This window comes from Myotis daubentonii, chromosome 8 (genome assembly GCF_963259705.1).
Source record: "Myotis daubentonii chromosome 8, mMyoDau2.1, whole genome shotgun sequence".
Taxonomy (NCBI): domain Eukaryota; kingdom Metazoa; phylum Chordata; class Mammalia; order Chiroptera; family Vespertilionidae; genus Myotis; species Myotis daubentonii.
In genome coordinates, this window is record NC_081847.1 from 85,758,201 (window position 1) to 85,782,562 (window position 24,362).

Genomic DNA, 24,362 nt, shown 5'->3' on the forward strand with positions numbered 1-24,362 from the left:
ACCTGGGTTGTGGGTTCGATCCCTGGCCCTGGTCGGGGGGTGTGCCAGAGGCAACCAATTGATGTGTTTCTCTCACATGGATGTTTCTCTCTTTCTCTCCCTCTCATTCCCTCCTTTCCTTTCCAATCTAAGAATCAATGAAAAATATATCCTCAGGTGAGAATTAACAAACAAACAAAAAACCCAAAACTAGAATTTTAAACATAATGGGTAGAAATATAGAGAATGCTCTATAAAGGATCTAAGAGCTTATAAAGGATCAAAATGATGCCACAGACCTCAGCACTAGGGGCCACTGAGGAGGGTGACGGGTGGGTGCTGGCACGGCCGAGCGAGAGGGCGGGGGGAGGAGAGCGAGGTGGGCAGGGACCAGGAGGCACAGGTGGCGAGCACAGTGAGCCTGCACCCCTGGGAGCAAGGGGAACCACTCGGGACAGGCTGTAGGAATGAGAGATGAGAGACCATGTCACAGCGGAAATGAGAGGCCGTTCCCGTGTACAGATATCTCCTGTCCGCGTCCTAAAGCGACCTGGTCCTGACTTGAAATCACAATGAACAGAAAGGAAAACAGAACTTCACCCGAAAGTCAGGGATGACTGAAGCCACGGTTCCAGAATCCACTGTAAACATTCAGCAAATCGCTGCTCCCCGATTCCTGACCTCACCAGTGATCCTATCTATCGTTCAGCCAATGACACCCCATGGAGCAACTGGCTTTCACATTCGCCCTAAACTTTCACTGTGCTCCAGGCTTTCCTCCCTCATGTGAAGAGAGTAAATGGATGAAGATGGAATCAGACTGTCTGCTGAGAAGCAACACTGCCTCCTTCAGCGGCTGCTGCCAGGTCCAGATCGTCTTCGCGAGAACAGAGTGGCCCGGGGTTCTCGGGGCACCCAGCAGCAGACCTTTCCGCTCGGTGGTGGAAAGTGTCTCAGATTCCACGGCGAGGCTAGAGTGTTGGTGCATTTTTCTAGCCTCGCGGGTGGGACCGAGCCATCTTACTGGGCTGGCCAGGTCTGGTTCCTTTCGTGAGCTGTTTGTTTTTCTTGAAAGAGAGTGAGGATGCTGCAAAGCAAATTTATTTACTCAGGCAGTCAAGGTAATTGCACACACACATTTCCATCTGGCTCTGCTGTGCTGCAAAGCTGTGACTAATAGTGGAAGATGGGGCTGTGGTTGCCTGGGAAACGGGGGAGGGGCATGCAGCCAGGCACACCTGGGGCAATGGGCCCGCAGGTGACAGAAAGACCTGTGTGGGTGGCTGTTCCTGGGACGGGGAGGGGCGACCGGAGGGAAAGCCTGTGGGGAGGGGGTGTAATTCATGAACCCCGGTTGGGTCCCCACAAGTGTGTAGTTTGGAGAGAATTTGAAGGCCTTTCGGGGAGCAGCATGGAAACGAGATTCATAGTGGAAAAGGGGCTCCCCAAAACACTAGAAGCATTTCACTTGCATACACAGGCGGAAGAGAGTCTGAGGCTGAGGGAATGAGTGAAAGAGAGGGGCCGGCCTCTGTTGCCATTGACAACCCGAACGCGAGCCTGGAGAATTGTTCGACATCCTTAAGTCTCTATCCTCACCTGTAGGGTGGGGCTAACCAACCTCACCTGGTGGTTTTAAAAACTAAAAGCACTAACGTGCTGAGCCTTCCTACTCTTCCTGGAACGCCAATCAGGTGCCCCGGGTACAGTGCTGGTGACACAGGCACGGAACATCCCACGCACCACCTGGCTTCAAGCTTCATCCCTCACTCCCTCTCATTCGTTACACAGACCTTGTCTACAACAGACGAGGTGTTTCCTCAAGCAGCTACGCTTCTCCTGAGATGTCCTCATCCTGTAACCCAGTGGTTCTCCACCTTGGCTGCACATTAGCATCACCTGGGAATCTTTTTAAAATCCTCATTTCTGGGCCTCATCCTCCGGAAATTCTGTTTCTTTGTTATGGGGTAGGGCCACAACATTAGTAACAAAGAAACAGAATTTCCAGAGGATGAGGCCCAGAAATCAGGATTTTAAAAAGATTCCCAGGTGATGCTAATGTGCAGCCAAGGTGGAGAACCACTGATGTTTCCATTCCTCCCGGCCAGCGTTTCCCAACGAGTGCTGCAGGGAACATCCGCCCCTGGAGATGCTCCCTGGACACAGTTTGTGTAGAAATATGATCTGCAAACCCGGCACAATGCACCCGCTCCTTGGAGACTCAGACCGCACGTCCACACGCCTGCTTGGAGAGGCCCTGCCTGAAGGAAGATGTTTCATCTGATTAACCCAGGGTCTCCTAAACTCGTTTGATCATCTTTGTACCCTGTTAACAGGACATACTTTTCTCCCAAAATTCACCCCACCCTTCACAGGCCTCCACAGTCTGGCCACCGGGTCTCTCACTGCATGGCCAGGACTCTCCGACAGACCCGCTCCCCTCGGAGTTAAGCTCCCCTGGGTGCTGTCCCCTGACCATGCCCTTCTGGGCATAATAGCTTCTTTGGGCTCTAATTCACAGAACACACACTTCTCCCATTTTAAAGCATGCAATTCAAAGGGTGTTTGCACATTTGCAGAGCTGCGCAGCCATCACCACAATCAGTTTTAGAACCCTTTCATCATCCCCTTCCCTCCAAAAACAACATGTCCGTAAGCGATCCCTCCCCACTTCCCCTCAAACCTCCAGCCCTAGGCAGCCACTAGTCCACCTTCTGTCTGTGTAGATTTGCTTGTTCTGGACATTTCCTATCCATGGAATCTTACCAGATAGGGGGTGGACAAAAGTAGGCTTACAGTTGTAAACTGTACAAATACTACAATAATGAAAAAAATAATACCAAGAATAAACTGTGTTTGGGGTACTCACAACTGTACCCTACTTTTGCCCACACCTGTACGTGTTCTTTTGTGTCTGGTTTCTTTCACTTAGCAGTGTTTCTTTCCAAGGTCTGTCCATGGGAAGCACGTATCAGCACTGTGCTCTTTTTTTATAGCCAAGTAATATTCCACTGCATGAGCACACCATATGTTGTTTGTCCATTCCACACTTGGATATTTAGATTGTTTTCACCTTTTGGTTACTGTGAACAATGGTGCTATGAATATCTGTGAATAAGTTTTTGCCCGAACATATGTTTTCATTTCTCTTGGGTACATATTTAAGCGTGGAATTGCTGGGTCATGTGGCGGCTCTGTGTTTAACCTTTTGAAGAACTGGCAGGCTACTTTACAAAGCAGCTGCACCACTTTACACTTCCACGGGCCAGTGTATGAGCTTTCTGATGTGTCTGCATCCTTGCCAACACTTGTTTTTATCTCCTTTCCATGACAGACATCCCAGTGAACACAAAGGGGTCTGGCCATGCCTTCTGATCCCGATGCTAGGGTCATGACCACTATTCCACCTACGCCTTCTTCTCCCTCTATGCATCTAACCAGTTCGCCGAGGTCCAGCTTAGCGCCTGCAGTTTTCTTGGACCAGCTGTGACAGTCACATCTCCAAACTCAATTCAAACGACCCCGGGCCTGGCCTCTATGTACAATCCCTGCAGGTCCAGCTTCTGGGCCTACTCATGTTTTCTCTCTCCAGCCAGGCTGCGAGCTCCTTAAGACGTGGGAGGGTCTTCCGTTTCCCAGTGTTCATTCAGTAAGGCGCCTACCAGGTGGTTCACTGATAGCAGTTTATGTAGGAGCTGGGGCTGGAGGTAGGGCAGGTAAAAATGAGGGAGAGAGCGTTTCGGATCTCACACTGGGAGGGAGGAGCAGAGGCCAGAGCCAAGCAGGGGAGGTCAGCCTCCTGTCTCACAAGGAACTACAGGTTCTTATGCAAAGGACAGATTCACGGATTTGATGTTTCCCTCTTCTTCACTATGGATACCATTTTCTTCTCATCTAGACTTGGTGAGTTCAACAGGGATATGGACAGTGAGCACATCCTCCTATGACATGCCCTCTTCCTTGCCTCCAGCACAGCAGGACCTGTGTGAACTCTCAGGATGGGGACGAAGGCCTGTATCCCCTTGAGCTCCAGAGTCCCACCCCCCCACACCCACATTCAGATGGAGAGTCCCCTGTGAGCATATCGAGAAAGAAAAGCCAGTCCCCAGTGAATCAAGAGAAAGAATTGCTGAGTCCAAGGCCAATTGAGTTATAGCCTCCAGAGACAGGAAATCATTAGCTTTTGTTTCTCACACCCTTTATTTCACCCAGCTGTTCCAGAGGCTCAGATTCAAAGTGCACTGTGCTGGGCTCTGGCTACTCAAATCACATAATTATTTCAATAACTACTGATGAGTCAGGAAGAGCACAACACACAGTCGGCAAGTCCTGCTAAATGAATGTGGCCTAGTATTCGACATTGACAGAGAAGGCCCAGGCTGGAAATGCAGCAAGAACTTTCCCTGCATCTGAGTGGTGGTCTCCTCTTTCTTTGCACAGCAAGGATTCTCCTAAAGGCATCTCTCAGATCAATAACAGAAGCCCTGAGCTGCTGACAACAGAACATTCAAAAATAGCTCTCTCCTGTGGCCACGTGTGCTGGCCTTACACTTCCAATGCACATTCGTGAGCAAAAACTGCTCAAGAATTTCAGCAAAATTATTGGGCTACACCCTGGGACCCAGCAGGTAAAATGAGTATAAACTTTAAAACCTTAAAGAAAACCCATAAGGAGCAAATCCCTTAATCATCAACGCATTGCCCTAAGCAAGGCTGGATCACCACCACCCTGGATGCCAACGCCCCCTTCCTTCTAATGAGTGTGAATAAGGACCCCAAAAAGTGAAGTAGCCCAAGTGTAGAGTAACCATGGCCCCAGCTTCAGGCATGGAAGGGAAGAATGGGGCCATCTAGTCGAGAGGACCTATAATGTGAATAAAGCTGGAGGTACAGAGATTCTCAAAGCTATAGGGGGATCTCAAGAAGTCTTTGATGAAGAAAGGCAACTTCTGATACATCTAAGTGCAACTGGCTAAGAATGAGGATGGATGAAAAGCAATCAAATATCGATAGCATCCATGAGAGGACAAGTCTCAGAGAGCTGCCAGAGCGTTAGCATGGTAGAAAGTCATGAGAACCAAGCCACACTCGCCTTCCGTTTCAGATAAAAAACCATCCCGTAAAGGAGGGGAGATAGTTGTCTTCACAAGAAGCAGATGGAGACTCAGCTGAAGTGATTCTCCCAAAGCGCAGACGCCCGTCCAGACCCCGGGTCTCCCTCCGCTGTGCCACACACTTGACCTCCAACAGTAAAACACGGGCTGGGCTGTGGGCTACAACACACTAAGGCTCGTTCTTCTCTCTGCAGGCTCTGACCTTGAACCAACCTTTCCGTTAGGAGGCGTGCGTCAGTAGGTTACACCACGCTAAGTGGCTCCTAGTCAAGCCCTGATAGCACATTCATATGCTTCTCATGGTATTCAAGGGGCCAACAGGTGCAACCGTTTTAGCTCCACAGTCTCTTACCACATTGTGGAGAAATGAAAGGGTTACAGATCATTGTATTTATTAAATTGTTTCGTTCCCTAATCACAGCTTATTTTGAATGTGGTCACTGTATAACTATAATAAAGCCAACTCTTTATACACTAATCTTCACAGTCAGCAATAAAACATTACAAATCAGTAAGAAAGCCTATGAAACAATCTCCCCTCATGGGAACTTTCATTAGGATGAAAATTATACTTGAAAACCCGCTGGATAAACAGACCACCTTAAATGGGATTCTCCTGTCACTCCTCTCCCTAAATTAGCCTAAGCGAACCCCAGCTCCCTCCCAAGATCTTGCCTATGAATGCTGCTGGCTCCACAGGTATTCTCCAGAGGTGGAAAGGAAGATTTGGCTGAAAGGATACAGCATTTTAGTGGTAACTGGAATATGCATTTCCACTGAAACTTCAATAAAACTGTCTTTCCCTACATTATGCCTGAAGAGTTCAAAGACCAACACTGTGGTAGTGAATTTTGTGTGTCTACTTGGCTAGGACATGGTACCCAGGCATTTGGTCAAACACTAGTCCAGATACTGCTGTGAAGGGATTTTTAGATGAGATTAACATTTAAATCAGTAGACTTTGAGTAAAGCAGATTTCCTTCCATAATGTGGGTGAGCCTCATCCAATCAGTTGAAGGTCATATGAGAAAAAATTTCACCTCTTCCAAAGAGAGAACTCTGCCAGTAGATTGCCTTCAGTCTCAAAATGCAACATCAACTCTTTTCTCTAACCTGCAAGCCTTGAGCCAATTCCTTGACATAAAAATCCTCACTCTCTCTCTCCATGCACACACACTTCACATCGGTTCTGTTTCCCTAGAGAACCCTAACAACAACCACCTAGCCCATCTTCTGAGGAAAGCACCTATCCTTCAAAGACAGGGAGGGAAAAAGAGCAAAAGTGAGGTCTACTTAAATGGCTAAACAGAACTCCACTTCCAGGTGAAAAACCCAAAACCACTATGCATGACTATTAATTTGAAATTTCTATGTCAGCCCCAAATGCTTGTCATCTCAAGAATTTGCCAAAAGTCCTGGTTCCTTTGAGAGAGAGGCCTCAGCGAGATCTGTCAAGGGAATGGTGATGCTATAACAGGGATTCATCACAGCAGGAGCGGAGGAGAGAGGGCCAAAGGGAAGTCAAAGAGACGAAATGCCAGGCATTTACTGCATTGCTCAATGAGATCAGTCTCAGGAGCCACCGCTGTCCAAACCGAGGTTCGGGCTCACGAGAATACAATGAAGACATGAGGAGACATGGTAAGAAGCAGGACCTGGGCTGGTTTTGTTTCGAAGATGTTTCCTCGGCTCTGGAACACCCTTCCCAGGCTTGAGCTAAAGCAGCAAAGTCTGCCCGCCCCCCTCCCCAGCGACCCGGGAAGACTTCTGGGCTGAGGTGGCTCTTACCTGGCCATCTGCTTGTAGGCTTCTTCTGCCACAGCAAAGATGTGGGGGTCCATATCACCCATGTTTTGGCCGCTGTAGGCATAGATGACATCTTGTCCATAGATTGGCAGCTGCTCATAAGGATTAATGGCAACAAGCACAATACCTGCAAACAGGCAGAGCAATCAGATTCCGGAGCACAAGGGCCCCCAGCACCCGCTCATGAAGGCCCCTGCTCATAGGGTAACAGAATGGTCCTAACCAATCACTCGACTAAGTCAAGACGCATGTGTGTATTTACCAGGCACTGGCTGGCAGAGTTGTATAAAACCCGAACTCATGTGTATTCAGCTCAGATTCTGGTATGATACCCCGAGGTCACATATTGTCCTAAAATGACTCAGCTCCCTCCAGGGCAGAAATGAGTGCCTCTTCCTGAGTTGAATTCTGTGCTGCACCAGCCACTCTCACAGCCGAAGCATCTGGGTAGATACGTACAGACACCAGGGCAGGGGCTGGGTGGAGGGGGGAAAGAGGAGGGTAGAAAGGGGGATGTCTGTAATACCGTCAATAATTTCAATAATAAAAATAAAAAGTGAAGCTGATGGTCATTTCTCATGTTCTCCTAAAAGGGGAGAGTTTAAAAATCTTGTTGATAAGAACACTTATGGAAGGCTCTAGTAATGGATGGTTTCTTTCAAATAAACTCCCACTTGCAATTCGGATGAAGGAGCTTTTGCAAAACGACCTCACAAGTGCCGAAATAAACCTGCTATTCGCTACTTCTCAAAGCTGGCAGGAAAGTTCACTCTAACTTAGAAGCTAAGGGATCAATTCCAGACCAACGTGGAATATCAGGGTGAGCAAGTCCCTCGTGCCCTACAGCCCCACCCATGATCACAGACACCAGGCTCTCAGCCCCACGAGGCAGCTCTCAGCCTGACGCCTCAGCCTCCTAAAATAAAATGTCCCTCCAGCAACAGCTTACAGGGCTCCTGTTTCCACCACACCACTGAACGATACTCTGCAAAGAGGAACCAACATTTAGAATGGGAAACTGAGAAATTTCTAGAAAAACAAGTATGAGAGAATCCCAGGGCTTTTAGGTGGAAGCATTTGTCATGGCTTCTGTTTATTTACTTGACCAATGTTCGTCGTGCACCATGTTGGTACCTGGGCCAGCGAGAGGGTCAGAGAAAAAGGTGGTCCTCTCACCAAATAAGCCAGGTATAGACACGGGAGTGCGCTCGGTGGCGAGAGAGACGCCCGAGCCAGGACAACGTTCTCCTCAGACTCCAGGCTGTGCCCAAGCCAGTCAAGCCACACAGTGTGGGCCCTGCTCCCTGGGAGAGCTGGGGTTAACACAGGTCACCCCACAGAGAAGTCGGGCAGCCGAATGAAGCCCCATCCACTGTCTGCAAACCTTCGCAGGGTCTCAGATGGGAGGCGCTTATTATACAAATGAGAGTGAAAGTAGGATTCTTAACCACTGGAGTTTCACACGGAAAATCTGAAGGTTGTAAGCACGTTCAAAGGCATGCGCCCAAGAGACGCCCCCACTTACCACAGTACGTGTAGATATGGTTGGACTCCAGGAAACGGACCTTTAAGTTATGCAAAACGGCAGGCTCGTGGAGATAGCTGAGGGCAGTGAGGTCATTTTCTCCCACCAAGATATCTGGGTTCCGCAGGAAGGGCAGCTGCTTGCTTTGGGCATCGATGGGGTATTCCTGAATCTAAATGTAAGAACAGACGCAAAAAGGCAGGGTGATGAAGCATGCAGCCTGCGTTCCACTCCTGTCTTGCTCGCTGGGACCACTATCCTAGGGTGATCACAAGTGATGAAGATAAAGAACATGTTTTAAAGAAAGGCACACTGAACAAAATACCTGTGTTGGACAGGACACCAGCCCAGGTGGAAGATCTGCTGATAACTTAATCCCAGGGTATCAGGTAAGAGGCCCAATGACACGAGAAATTCAGGAAGCACGACCAGATGGAGTAAAGCGCTCTGCTTCTCAACGGAAAGAACGCTGACTGAGCCTTTAATTCTGGTTGCAATAGGAAGGCTGTCTCTCCCACCCAGGAAACCTTTGGTTGCCCCACTGCATGCTGGTGTCTCTTTATTCTCTCTCCCATCAACCAACACATTCACTGTTTACTTGGATTGCCTTGCAACTGACACACTGCCCTCCGTAAGTGTCCGCAAGATGTACATATATTTTCCACACCCTAACTGCAAGCTACTCTAGGGCAATCATTGCACTTTGACCTAAAGTATAATAGGAGCTTGAGAGTGTGTGTGTGTGTGTGTGTGTGTGTGTGTGTGTGTGTGTAAAATCAGGGAGTGTGAGTACACATCTTAAGTTCAAATCTCAAGTGCAGGGTGTACCCTTGTGCTCTTAGCACATGGACTACATAAGTTGACTGACAGGATATAATTATAACTCTGATGACATCTGCACCAATATATACATATAATTACTAAAAAATGGTGGTGGTGTTTTTAAACATTGAAACAGGAAGAATTTGACTACTGTTTTACCTAAGTGTACGTTTCTCATAGGGCTCTGAAGAATCATCTGAGAGCTTACAAAAACAGTTTCCCAAATACAACTTACGTTCAGGAATTCTGGGTGAGGCCCAGGAAGCTGAATTTTTAAAAATCCCCAAATAGTTCGAATACAGGTGGTTCATCATTTTAAGAATCACTATTCTGTACAAGCCTTTCATGACATTCTATGGACATAGCCTCAAGTTGCTGAGATAACAGTCAAATTCTGAGAGAATATACAGATCAATGCCCCCTCCTATCCCACTCTTAGAGGGGCTTGGATCACCAGATCCTAAGGTATATTAATAAAGCCCACAATTAAAGTGCTATCATACTAGCGCTAATATAGGCAAATGAGTGAAATGGAATAGCAGATCCGGAAATAAATGCAAGCACTTATGGAAAATTTGTTCATGATAGCATCAAAATTGCAAATAAATGATTAAAAGGACTTTTTCAAGTAAGAGTAGTAAACTAGCAGCCACTGAGGAAAAATATTGGGCCAGCGTTCTAGTCTCACTCCCTTACACCAAAATAAATTTCAGAGAGAACACATGAAAATTAAAAACCAAAAAGAAAAACAAACCAATAAGAAAATATGGGCAAATATCTGTAAAAGTTTTAGAAGGAATTGCAACTTTTAAAGATCAATGCAAAAGCCAGACTATAATTTGACTATAATATAGAACTTTAAAGCCATCATGAAACACGCCATATGCAGAATGAAATGGGAGAAGGGGACAGCAATTCTGCATTATATGACAAAATTAATACTCCTAAAATCCAAAATGTTTTAGGAAATCAGAGCGAAAACCAACACCCCAACAGAAAATTGTGCATAGAATACAACACACGCACACAGTACTGCCCGCCCCCCCCCCCCCCCCTGGCAAATGTATACACACTTTAATAGCTGATAACTCACTTAATTTTCACTCCTTTTCAGATTTAACTGATTTGAAATAATGGGTGAAGCCAGACTAAGCTTTGAACAAAGAAAATTTATCCACTAGACTTTTTTATGGGGATACATAAAAGATAAAGTTTACAGCACAAAACCAGCAACAGTTGACAAATTGAGGGTGCACAAATACCAAATGAAATGATTCTTTTTTTTTTTAATCTGAACAATAAAGATTTATTTTATTTTATTTTATTTTTTTATTGCTTAAAGTATTACAAAGGGAAATGATTCTTGATGTTTGCGATTCTGTTGCTTCGTGTTATCGGCAGTGCCTGGACCAGAACGGTTATCAGTTTGAAAACAGGCATTGACCAAAAAAAAATAAATAAATAAAAATGCTCATTTGTATAGATTCTCCTAAATTTTGAAAATAAACACTGACTTTATAAGCATTCAAAGTGTGTATACATTTTTTGGGACACCCAATAGATATTAATCAAGGCTCCTTTCTGCCGGGGTTCTTGTCCCGGCATCAAGAAGGGTTCAGGAATCTGGAGAAGGCTGTGGGTAGATGTTAAATAGGAATCCAGAGACTAATAGAGTCTGGAGACGAAATATAATTTTGAAAGGCATTGGGGGTCAGAGGAGCTTAGCTAAAGGAGCTAAGATCTAAGGTCTTAAGTCTAAGGCCTTAGATTCTCTCCGTCCCCAGGACCCCATGCTTTTTATTAACACAACTTGTCCTGAGGCAAAGCAGAGATATACACTTCAAAGGGTCAGGGTTTGGTACAGAGTCCATTGTCAGAATGGGGGAATTAGCCCACGGCTGTTCAGGTGTTTGGCCAGTAGGAGGCAATAACACGTAGATTAAGATGCCTTTTAGCTGTCTGGCAGTAGCAATCAGTTTCCTATTCAGGTTTGGGGAAATGCCTTTAGCCATTCCCAATGGGTGACTACATGTGTGACTCAACCCTGTTGAGTCCCCAAGTCTCATCAACCTTTTGATGAAGCTCTTGAAATGATGACATGCTGGAATTGGTCTCCGGCACCTTTCTTTCTGGGCAAAGCTCCTTTACTTATATCAACCTTACTCCACACAGGAGACAAGTAAACACTATATGAACATGATGCAGACAAAACTTCCAAAAGGTGGGAAACTAGGGGCAATGAAGGCTTGATCTTTATCTCAGTAAATTCCAGAGGGGCTGGCCCCCCTCACCTCCTGCCGAGCAGTGGTACCCCTGGGACCCTGAGCAGACCTCCCTGAGCCACTGCAGAGTTCCCAATGGACCGTTCCTTCCCCACCCTGGTCCCCGCTAGGAGCACATCTGCTCCCCAACTCCTCCCACCCCACCCCTCCACCCCCGTGGGGAAGAGGCACAGGGAACAGCCAATAGCAGGGCCCCAGAGGTCACCCAGCCAACTCCAGCTTTCAGATCCGAAAGCCGGGCCCTGAGCCCAGAGCCTGTAAACCCTGAAGCAGAAATGCTGGCATCCCATCTTTTGTCAGATGAATCTCCCCTCAAAATACTCTCCAGCAGGTATGCAGAGGGACACGCATATGCATGAAAACACGGGCCACAAAGAAGCGAGTGGTATTGGTTACAGGAAAACTGATGAGGAGCAAAAATGCCCAGAGCAGCAGAAAAGGGGCAGAGGTGCAAGCTCAGCATGCAAAGCCACAGACTCCGGGCCTGCGCACACCGCACACCGAGGGGGCGGTGCGGCCGAGACGCAGCGGGTCTTTTTCTTTAACAGGAATTTGATTCTAACGCTGCCACAAGTGTCGAGCATGGACCACTAACAAGGTTTTATTCGAAATCTAAGTGTTTATGACGTGATCAGGGATCATGAACTTTTTGGCACAAAAGACTGCACTACATAATAGCAGGGCCTTTGGAGGTGGGGAAAAAAGACTGGATGTTAACAACACATCACAACATTAATGCTCAGCCACCCACTTGGAATGGACACCAGCCTCTGCCCGAGACCAGGATCATGAACGCAGCAGGGAACAGGCCGATGACAGACATGCACCTGGAGACGGACGGTGGTGATGTTTGCACTGCAATGTCAACGCCCTTGGTGCACTGACCTGGGCGCTTAGACACGGCTGGGATATGCCAAGACCTGGGTAGAGCATGTCCCCCTTTTTAAAGTTCATGTGTTCCCGTCTTTCTCTCACTAAGGCTGGGCCCCTTACATACAGGGGGTCCTCGCCATCCTCTGTGCTCCTGGCAGAGCAGCCAGGTGGCTGCTGGATAGTGGATACAGAATTGAAATGCAAAACCATGGAAACAGGGAAGTTATCCTGGCCACCAGAGGGCAGAGCCCGGCAGTTTGTAGGGGGTTGGGGCAGGAGAGAGAAGGCCTGCTGGGCAGAGTTCCACTCCCCTCCTGGCAAAGAATGAGGAAGCTTCACTTATCTCCATGCTATGCATTCACGGAGCTGCGAGAGCCAGTTTGAAAACAGAGTCCTGTGCTAAGGGCAGCACACCTCGGGGCTGTGCAGCTGGGGAGAGAAAGAGAAGACACTGTCCACGCAGGGCAGGACCCGCTCGCAGCTGGGGAGGCACACATCGGCTCGGTTTTGGCCACGCGGATCAGTCCTCACTACCTCCGGACAACTCTTTCAAAACACCCACCCACTTAAAAGATCAACTGAAATGAAATCTGTTGGCGAGGATAAACCATTCGAGTGGGTGAACTAATTTCACTTTTGTCTCGGGCGGGGTGTGGGGTGGGAAGTGTTCAACGTGGTAAACACGGTCCCATCTGCTGGGAATTTTGTTTCTGGCTTCCAAACGAAGGGGAGGCTGGCAGAGCCGCCTGCCGGGAAGGGAAGGGAGCGTGCACACCTCGGAGTCAACATCTCCCACAAACTCCCTGGTCCAGCTTCACTGAGGCAAGTGCTCAGGTGGGTACAAACCCAAGTGAGTGGGGGAAGGACGGTCACGCTTCCCACTAACCAACGAGTTAATCACCAACCACAGCAGATGCCATGTCAGCAAAGCCCAAGACACGGGCCATTTCTCAAGGGGGTTCATTACCGAACTAGAAAGACAAGACCAAAATGCTTGAAAGAAGGAAAAACAGTGAGAGGGAATGGTCAAGGGCTAAGGACGGGCACAAACTTGGTGCTCCTGCAGCTCAGATGGAGGCAAATGCCCCTCCCGCCGTCCTCCAAGCAATGCCTGCTCCGCAGCCCCTCACACTCAACCCCCGTTCCGCCACCTCACTCAAAACCCGCTTCCTCCCAGGCTCCCCCACAGCAGACCTTGCACGGTGACCTCTGCCTGCACCCTCCCCACCACTGGCCCCTTCTCACTGGTCCCACCAGGGGCACTGGCCCTTCCTTCCCTTCAACACACCTCAGGGACACAGGGAGGCCTCGGGCTTTGGCACACACACCTGCCCGGGCCCACGGCACCTGAACCGTCAATGGCTGGCTCCCCCCACCACGCCTCCCTCAACATCCCCACTCAGCAGGCTCGCCCCTTTAGGTTCCCTCCCACGCCTCGCCCACCTGCCTCTGTGACTCCTGCCACTTGGCCACACCGTGTGCTCATGCTCACTGTGGCCTCGGGCACTGAGCTGCTCCCCCGAAGGGCAGGCCCACAACCACTCCCCCATGCACCCCCAAACCCAGCACAGAGCGAGCTTTCAAATAGTTGTGAAACGCACACATGCAGAGGCGGCTGGTCACAGAGGCCCATGGAAAGAGAAACTGAAGCAGACGCAGGAGAACAGGATTTCACCGTTACTACCTGTCTTCCTTTCCAGCGACGCCACCCGAAAGCCAACTCATGAGAAAGAAATCTCGCTGCACAGCTAACACATGTCGAGTGCCCAGGCTCCAGGCTCCACCCCGGGTCACACTGTAACTCCTCTCATCCTCAGAGCGGCCGAGGCAAACTACCCCAGACGAAGTAACAGGCACAGAAAGTGCTGATCTGCACCAGTCACAGAGCTAAGGATGGCCACGCCGGGATCCCAACCCAGGCAGGGGCGTCCAGGCCGGTGATCCCACCATGCACCATGCACCATGCACTGTCTCCGTGCAGCAGCTACCCCGTCACCTCCCGGGGTTGCCTCCCCACGGAGGACACCCCCATTCCCTCCACTCCACTGAGAAGAGTCTGGCCTCGGCCACCAGTGACCTCCCAGCTGCTGACACCCAGGGGCACCTATGTTATGTGACATCCACAGAGCAGTTTCACGGTTTGGCACTGCCACGCACATCACCATCAACAGCGACAGGAAAGAAGCCCGGGGTTCAGAAGCCCTTCCTGCAGGAGAAACCCAAGCCCACTGGTACCGCCCAGTCCTGCTCAGAGGACCCGGCAGGCCCGCCCCTCGACCCGCACTTACAGTGTCATCTTCCAGTCTGAGCTGGAGGCTCCTGTCCCCCTCCTTGTAGTCCCTGGTTAACTCGGCCGGGCGCCACACGTCCTCGGGGTCAGGGATCCAGACCCTGGTGTTCTGAAAGATTCAAACAGAAGGAACTTAGACACACAAGGCAGCTTCCAGGTTTCTAATCACCGCCGCCGTCTAAGGGGCCCCAGGAGAACCGAAGCCGCAGACACATTTCCCCCCTCTCCTTTCAGGACCCACGGAGACCCAGCGCCGTGGTAACAGTGAAACACTCACAGGGAGCAGAGGGCAACCTCTGGGTCTAAGAGGATTTCACACATCAGTGACAGCAGAATTCTACCAGGGAGACTGCAAGCCTGCCTTTGGCTTTGATTTTATCCAGAGGTTTACGCCATCATCTCCAACGGCCGTACAAAATAGCAGTGTGCCGCAAACAACCAAACAACATGTGCAAAACCCAACAAGCTGGCGCAGCAAATCCCCAATCTTCCAGATTCTTGGGACTCTCTGCTCTGATACTCAGAGGAATCAGTGAGGAGAGAGTGGGCATCATTGGACACCTGGTGTGCACATAAAACATACTGTGATAAGCACCCTGTAATCCAGTACAAACATGGAGCTCTGTCCTCTGACCTTAAGGCACATATAACCTAGTTGGGCAGATAACTCGCATAAAACTGTACCCTGAGGGGGGATGTGTCTGTTTCCTCAAGAGAGAGCAGTAGCTCTTCAGTGGGGGAGGGCAAGACGAGAGAGGGGAGGCAACAACAGTTAATGGTGACTTAGAAAGAGAGGAAGTGGACGGCCAAATTCTCCTATAAGTTTTTAAACGGTGGCGTATAACAGATCTGACTGAGCAAGCTTTAGACTCAACCCAGTGGGCATCTAACATGTGCCCCCTCTGTACCAGCTGCTGCCTCGTCGCCTCCGTCTCCACCATAGAGGTGCATGTGGCTGCGTGCTGAGATGACAGCAGTGCGTTGTTACTCAAGAACAAAGTAAACCCTGTGTTGTGAGAGCACCCATGGGTGACGTCCACAGGCAGGTCCCCTCGGCTTCCTGTCTCCTCCCTGCCTCCCACCTTCATCCTACTTCATGGACTCTCAGCTTAACCTGCCTGCGAATTACTCAGCAGAGCTGTTTACCCAACGTCACGCAGACCACACTTGATGAGCAATTTACAGGACTTCCAAGGGCAATTCTAACCATAATCAAATTTTGCTTTACGTGCTGCCTTTGCAAACAACCCCCACCGCCTCTTTCCTCCTCCTCCTCCTCCACCCCCCACCCCACAAAGATGCATGGCCTCTGGAACCCAGCGCCAGGGGGGACATGATCAGTGCAAGGTGAGCAGCCGAGAGAACCGACTGAGAGAGGGGAGGGGCGGCACCACAGCCCCGGCGAAGACTGGGGGGAGCAAGGCGTGATCTGCACGGTGGAGACGGAAAGAGCTTGGAGGGGAGGGATTCCCTTGGGGTCATGAAAATGTTTTTAACTAGAAAAAGGGGGTGGGTTCACAACTCTCTTTTAAAGGCCAATGAACTGTTCACTTTAAATAGTCAACTTTGTGTTATGGGAATTTCACCTATTTTTTAAAAATTTTTGTTTTGGCTGCAGACGAAGCCCACGCTCCCTGTACGCTGTCTGCGGGCACGGGTTCTCCCTGCTGGTCGCTGGGAAGGCGATGAGACAAAATGTATGCTTCCGGCAGAAAGCCGTCCTTTCTGAGAGCCAAGCAGATACGCTCTAGAACCAAGGTTCTTTGTTGCCTCTTCACGTTCTCATCGTTGAGGAATTCCTCCGAAGGAATCCGACGTCTCGCAGCTTTCCTGGCAGCGGCAGGCTGTAGGGAAGACAAGCTCGCGCACAGCACTCATTCCAGTGCCATCTGTCCCTGCGGGGCCTGGCACGGCCTTAAGGGATGGGCATGTTTGCTTGCGTCCTATCGAAGCAGAGTAACAAGTCAGCTCGGCTCACTTCCTCCCTCTCTGCAGGGCCCACAAGGGCAGTTCTCGGACCCACGGCTGCAGGGACTGGCCACCTGTGGCCACAGTGCTCCGCCTTGGAGGCACATCACATCCCCGGGAGCTGTGCCAGCTTCCCGAGCCAGGCAACCCCTCAGGCCCACGGCATCCGTCTCCGGGTGGGAATCGGGCAGTGTTCTCAAGCTCCCCGATGCATTCAATGTGTGAGCAAGTTTGAGAACCACGGGCCATGTGGTTTGATTGGGTAACTGTGGCTCCCAGGGCACCATGGGCCCTAGAGGCTCCTCCCACCAGCCGGTGGTGGACCGCGAAGTCCAGCCGTGGAGTCTTTCTCCCGAGCTAAGGCACTGGCTTCAGAAAGCCCTCGCTGAGAGGAGCGGAGAGCACTTCCCTGTGCACGCTCATCACCACGCAGCGGGGAGTGATGGAGCGGGTGGGCTCAGGGCCAAGCAGCCGGGTGGGAATTCCACCCCCACCAACACGTGGGCAGGTTGCTGAACGGGTCTGAGCCTCGGTTTCCTCGGCTGTGCCATCGGGTGAAAGGCAGACGCTCACGAGGCTCTGAGAACGAGATGAGATCCCACGCCTCAGAGTATGTGATGCAGCGCGAGCAAGAGTGACAGAGATAAGGGTCCGGGTCCTGTTCCGCCTGGAAGGCAGGATCCGGACGGGAGCTTGCACAGGATGGAGGGGTGGGAATGGGAAAGTGACCAGCCTCAGGTGACCCGCACACGGGGCCCCTCTGGACGTCCCACAAGTGACAGGACACAGGTGGCCACGCCTTGCCTCTGACCAGTTCCTGGATGTAGCCTTCTTCCACTCCACCCTGCGAGAAGCGGCTCTCAGTGCGGACTGGCATTTAAGAGCTACCTGCACATCTGAAAAACAGACCAGCAGCCCCGTGTCCCACGCTCGAATAATGAAGATGAAAACTTTGGGAGTAGGGCCCAGCACTGTGGTTTTTGTTTTGTTTTGTCTTATTTTAAGCTTCGCAAGTGAAGGCTGTACCGTCCACGTTGAAACCACTCTTCCAGAGTGAGCCTCAGAGCCACAGGGAAGAGAGCCCTGGGCACCTGCTCCCTGGATTGACGGATGCCCCCTCCATAACCTTACACTAACTTGAGTAATTTCAGGCACTTTAATCACTTCATGTTACGTTTAACACTAAGGTAAGGTAAGCAGGGTTATGGCTAATATTTCAGAGGAAAAAACCGTGGGTACAAAGTACTAATTTGCCCAAGTTCACGGTGAAGAGGGAGTTTGGAGCAGGAGCAATATTTCTCCGTCTCCCCCTCATGGGGAAATACTGACTTTCTGATAGCAGCCCAGGGCCACCGTGTATACATTTCACAGAGTACAGTGTCTTGTAATTACACATGAACAAGCAGTGCCGGTGCCCGCTTAGAATGACACTCCGAGGGAAGCCACCAGGCGGCTCCAGCGTGAATGACTGGGCAGATGGAAGTTTGGGTTGCAACGTCCCTTGCCTTGAGGCACGGCAGTCGGGGCAGAGTCCCCTGGGAATGGACGAGAGGGGACCCCGCAGCTAATCCAGCTGCTGAGTGGGTAACTGCCTGTCCGTTCCCACTGTGTTTGGGGGACAAGGACAGGCCCACCTTGTTCATGGCTGTGCCCTCACACAGACATGAGGCCAGGGTTTCGTGGGCGCTCACCTCTCTGCTCTGTAATTAAAATCCGGGCTCTGAGGGGGTGGGGGGAAAGGGAAGTCTTTGATAAAACAAGGAAACAGTCAATAGCATTTGCTCAGGACATGAGTTTTGTTCTAGAACCCGGTGGGAAAGGTGCGAGACCTTGTTGACCAGCTTCCATCGCCCACGGAGCACAGAAGCCACCACATGTCTCCATACGGGACCAGTCTGAGGTCCATCCCAGAGGTTCGGGGAGGGAAGGAGACCTGGAAGGCTCCCTCCAGGGGCTCAGACACAGATGATCCCCACAGAGCCTGTGCACACAGCCTCCCGGAGCGTAGGAGCGCCTCCCTCCCGGCTGCTGGGGAGTCAGCCCATCCTCCTCCTGCAGCGGCAGGTCCAGCTTCCTGGTTTCCCTGTTTACTCATCCATTAAAGGCTTCCTGGACCATAATACCGTCCCTTTTCCCTGAATGCCAGAGGAATTAGATGTCACACTACATTAGAGATGGGTAAGTACATTGTTTATCCAGAACTAAGTCACTGAAAATCCACGAGTAATTTCTGGGCTACTCAGGTGGGTTCCTGAGATCCAACCCAGGTCCCTTCAGAACTTGCTCCTGACTCTACTCCAGTTGAAGAGGAGCTGAAACTTAATATGGAGACGGGGAGCAAAACCACGCAGCCTCCTTAGGTCAAGGAGGATGCAAAAAAAGCAGAGAAGCAAGCTTCGTTCTATAACGTAAGAAATGCATGGCTAAATGGCAACATTGTACTAAAACCCAATGCTTCCTTTTACTTAAATGAAACAAAAGTCAAACATGCCGAAGGCAGGGCCATCTCCATATCTCTGGCACGGGCCTGCCCACATAATCGTATCTTTGATATTTGCTACCTTACATACCAGACGCTGTGCTAAATGTGTTACATACATCATTATATGCCCCTGTCTTCAAGGGTGTCAGACACATCATGTAATTCATCTACCGGAAAGGGCCTAACTGCTTGGCCAGCACGGAAATCCACAGCACGTGATGGGACCTAACCTCGTCCGGGTCATCAGGACAGGCGTTGCTGCAAAAGCAAGATTCCAGCTGAGCCTGGATGGACAAGGAGGAGGTGGACACGGCAGGGAGAGAAGAACGGCCTAGGCTGAGAGGGTATCAGTGGGACAAGCCCGGGGCGGGAAGGCGTAGGGCTCGCAGAAGAGCTGAAAGCGGCCAGTGTGGGTGGGACAGAGGCGGAGCAAAGGGCTCGGACTGACACAGGGGAGACCTGCAGGGGGTCCCCAGAGCCACGTGGCAGGTGTTTCATGTGACTGCATGGCTGATGGGAATGTCTGCACGGGCTTTAACCACGAGGAGAGACATGGTCCAAACCACACAGTTAAGGGACCGGTACTTTCAGATCAATGGGTGAGGGACAGAAGCCGGTCTCTGGGTTCAGCTAACTCTTACAGTGGGCATGCTCCAGGCCTCCACCTCTGTCCTCCTGTGCGCGCGCACACACACACACACACACACACACACACACACACACCCCACCCCCGAAGCAGGGGGTGTCTCTGTAGTTCTGCCCCGAGTGTTCCTCTGACCGCACCACTAGGTACTTCATCATTCCAGACAGCTAAGCGCCACTCCCAAGATACGTCACAGTGACACGCTTCCACCGGCCGATCCTCTTCACCCACGTCTCATTTTATTTCATCCTCAACCAGGTCTCCCTGCTTTTTCCCACGGTACTTTGTCCCCTGGGGCTTATTTGGAGTTTCATAGAGTTAAGCAGAAACACTGACCATGAAGAATGAACGTCGGGTCTGGGTACACAGGCAAACAGGCCCAGGAATAGCCTCTGAGGTTCCGGGGCCTCAGGGAAAAGGGGGAAAAAAGCTCCACAAGCAACACGCACGCTGAGCAGCAGCCACGAACCTGACTGTGACTCTAGAGCTAAGACGTTCAGTGAGCGTCTGCTGCTAAAACCATCGCTCACCAAAGCCCTTAAAGCTCTGCCTCTGGGTTCCTCCTGGTGCTGAGGATGACTGGGCAGCCATCATCACTAACGCAGCCCTCCAGTGTGGAACGGAATCATTCTTTGGGGAGCTCTCCCCAGCGTTAATATCAAGCAAATGTGCTGTCGGGGAGCCATAGGTTTTCTCGGACGATCACGGCTAACGCGTCTTCTTCACGCCAGGTGATCATGTGTTAGCGACCCATTCAGATGTAGGTTTACGCTGAAGTGTCGCTTCAGGTCCTGTTGGAAAGTGGCTCTGTGGTTTGAAAGAACTGCTGACCGACCCTCTAGGTTACTAACCAGGAAAGACTTGGGAGGGTTTTAGAAAAGAGGGAAGGACATGTGGCTGGTGTCGCATGGGCCCTTTAAGGCTCTTTCCTGGAGGATGTGGTGGGAAGGGGAAGGACTCCGCTCAAGGAGACAAGCTAAATGAGAGGATGTGGGTTCATCTTCTCAGCCTAAAACTTCCCTCCCCCCAGCAGTTACCGTGAAGACCCCTGGAAGAGGGGGTACAGAATGAGTGGGGGTCCCCTGCACCTCCTGTTGAACTTGTTCACGGCAGGTCCTGGCCGGAGCTCATTTTGGATGTGGAGATGGAGGCCTCTGCTTGCTGCCTCCCCCACTCACCTGAGCAGCATCAGCACCAGGTGAGCGAGCTGCTCTGAAAGGCGTCAGGCTCTCCCTGCTCCTGTTAACACAGGGACCCAGGAGGGGAGGTGGCAAAGGAGGGCTTAGTCTTGTTCGTGCTCTCTTCCTGACCCAGTAAAGCACAGCACGTTCTAGGAAAGATATAACACTTTTAAAAATATATATATTTTTTATTGATTTCAGACAGGAAGGGAAAGGGAGAGTTAGAAACATCAATGATGAGAGAGAATCACTGATTGACTGCCTCCTGCACACCCTCTCCTGGGGATCGAGCCTGAAATCCAGACATGTGCCCTTGACCAGAATCAAACCCAGGACCCTTCAGTCCGCAGACCAACACTCTATCCACTGAGCCAAACCATCTAGGGCTATAAAACACTTATAAACTGGAAACATTTTAAGTACAGAGGAACTAAAAACTCGGAGGCAACTTGAGTAAGACCCATTCTCCAAAAAATTCTCACTTTCATACAACTGGCTGACATGCTAGATCACCAATAAGCTCTTGGCTTTAGTGGATTAATGGTGGGTATGGAAATAGATGTCATTCCAGGTCTTACACAGGCAAGGTGTTCAACTACTCAAATTCCCGGACAGAGCCTGAGTAACACTGCATGCACCCTTTCCAGAACCACAGGTGCTAAAACAGGGATGTGCCCAGGCCCACAGCTCTGTCCTTCCCCGGGCCTGTGCTGAGGCCCAGCGCGGCGTGGATGGGAGCCTGGGGAGACATCCCACAGCGGCAGCTGCAACACCTCCAGCAAAGGTGGGTGGTCCAGGCAGGGCCCACCGTAAAGTAAAAACGTACGAAAGGAAGAAAAGCTATCACCCCGCTTTGGTGCACAGACGGAGTCACATTCACGCTTTCCACGATGACCGAGAACGTGGACCTGGGACAGTCCAGCCGGGGCGACTGCGTCTTGGTCTGCAAGGTGTGCTGGTCTGGTAAGCAGGTTACCGGGGCACGACCTCCCTCAGTGTCTAAATCACAGAACGGCCATGAATTTCAAAGCATTCACATTCTCCAGGCCTTGGCTTCCCCAGTGAGTAGGCTGAACTAATGAAGCTCTGAATGCTCCGTCTGCATTTATCACTCAGTCACCTCTACCCTTTAGCAGGTGAGGGAAACAGTGCCCAGAGCTCACTGCTCTCCAGAGTTAAACAGTGGCCCGGCCGGTGTGGCTCAGTGGTTGAGCGTTGACCTATGAACCAGGAGGTCACGGTGCGATTCCTGGTCAGGGCACATGGCCAGGTTTCAGGCTTGATCCCCAGTCGGGGGTGTGCAGGAGGCAGCCGACCAATGATTATCTCTCATCATTGATGTTTCTCTCTCTCGCTTTCCCTTCCTCCCTGAAATCAATAAAAATATACTTTTTTTTAAGTGCCCTGAGAACCAGTAGGGAATGGGTGAAAGGACAGAGTTCCCTGGTAATAAATACATGTTTAAAACAGACCACTTATGGGTCCCCTCTCCTGCTGTACCCACCATCTGCTTGTGTTTAACATGGCACCTTCATATTTTGGTATGAAGCCTGTTTTTACTGCTGACAGAAGGATGAAGAACAGCATCACGTTATGACAGCTTTCCACCCCTCACAGCTGAGATGTTAATCAACAAAATGCCTGCAAATTTCTCCCTGCCACCCCACCCCCACACTCAAGGGCTTCCCAGGAGCTGGTGCTGTCCAGCCTCCCGTCCGCTAGCCCACAGCTGGACGAGGCACACGGCCCTGCTCCCCTGTGTCCCCACTAGAAGCCCAGGAGGTCTCCTAGGCACCAGCAGGCCCTGTCAATTCTGTAGCGACTCCCTCCCATCCTCTCCACGGGCCCCAGCAAACCCTGCTCTCAGCCCCGTAGAACTGATGCCACGAAGGAGAGCCACTCGGATCGCCCAGGCAAAACGTGGCTACACTCCATCTGCGCTTTTCTAACCAGAGACCATCAGAGAAAGAATGAAGGCTGAATGGCCCTGAGCATTGGCCTGTGGCCTGTGAGGGCTGAGGAAGAGGCCACAGTCCAGCGCAGGCTCCTCCAGGTCCCAGGGATCCAGTCCAAAGTCTGGAGAGCATCGCACGCTGACGACAGCACAGTTCAGGGAGGTGACGACAGGAGACCACGCATGGTCGTGTGTTCAGGGAGGACGGGCTGAGCAAACATTAGGAACGGGAGTTGGTGGTCTGCAGGCTGGTCCCCGTCGGGTCACTAACTGCTGCGGAACCGGGACAAGCCCCGCGCTCATGGAGGAAGGCCCGCTTCCTTCCTCAGTTTCCTCTCTTGTAGGAACTGCCTGTCCTACCTCACAAGGGCACCAGAGGAGAAACACTCCAACCAGACATGCTACCCCTCCCAGGGGCAGAAGATGACACTGTGTAGGAAGTCCTCTAAGACATGGTTTGCCCTGGGGGAGCGAGCAGCAGAGGTAAGCGAAGCATGAAGAATTAAACATCAATTAAAGGTAAGTGGCGGATGGAGATGGGCACAGAATTAAATCCAGTGAGTGGCACCAGCCCTCAGCGACGCCAAATGGGAGCGCTCTCGGCCAGAAGTCCAGGAGGACCCGCGTGACCCAAAGCACGTGCAGGACAAGGGCTAATACTCCAGGCGGGAATGGGCGAGGCCACCTGGGCTGAAGCCAGGGACTTTGGGCAGGTGTGCTGGGCTAAGTTCAAAAGGCAGGTCGACGTCCCATCACAGCCGAGGACTAATTCCTCGCCAAGGGATCCTCACCTGGTCCTTTACCCAGAAGCAGCCAGAGAAAATGGATGAGCAGCCGGGTGGTGAGTACAAAGTGTGTTTGTAGCTTTTGAGCATCACACAAATGCTTTGTCACCGCTGCTATTCTCGGCACCTACCCTGCAGCCCAGTACCGTGTACAGCAAGCATGTCAAACTCAAAGGCTAACACGGGACAAATAAACAAGTCATGCGTCCCGAGGGCTGCGAGTTTGACATGCTTGGTGTAAAGGGTACCCAGATGGCAGAATAAACACATTAAAAGACAAGACAGACCAGTGGATAGTTTATATCAATTTAATCACTGAACAGGACTCTGCACCAGATGGAGCAGGCAAGGTAAGAAAAGCCCAGAACCTCTAACAGTGGTTCTCAACCTGTGGGTCGCAACCCCTGAAAATACATCCTGCATATCAGATATTTATATTACGATTCATAACAAAATTACAGTTATGAAGTAGCAACTAAAATAATTTTATGGTTGGGGGTAACGACAACATGAGGAACTGTATTAAAGGGTTACGGCATTAGGAAGATTGAGAACCACTAGAACATAAGCAACTGAACTCAAACCAACCTGAGTTTAGAATGCAGACTTTCTCTACGTGAATGTACCCTTAGAAGCCGGGGTTCTAAAACAACTTTCT

General features: G+C 50.7%; 1 protein-coding gene across 1 annotated transcript in view; it reads right to left on the bottom strand.

The window, feature by feature from the left end:
* MYO5B (myosin VB) overlaps nt 1–24,362 on the bottom strand; it is a 202,941-nt gene that overhangs the window by 106,038 nt on the left and 72,541 nt on the right. Inside the window, exons 2-4 of the mRNA XM_059707260.1 lie at nt 14,690–14,800; nt 8,425–8,596; nt 6,882–7,026 (exon numbers count right to left, since the gene is read on the bottom strand). Of these exons, the coding sequence (XP_059563243.1) occupies nt 6,882–7,026; nt 8,425–8,596; nt 14,690–14,800 (428 nt within the window). The remainder of the gene's footprint in view (nt 1–6,881; nt 7,027–8,424; nt 8,597–14,689; nt 14,801–24,362) is intronic.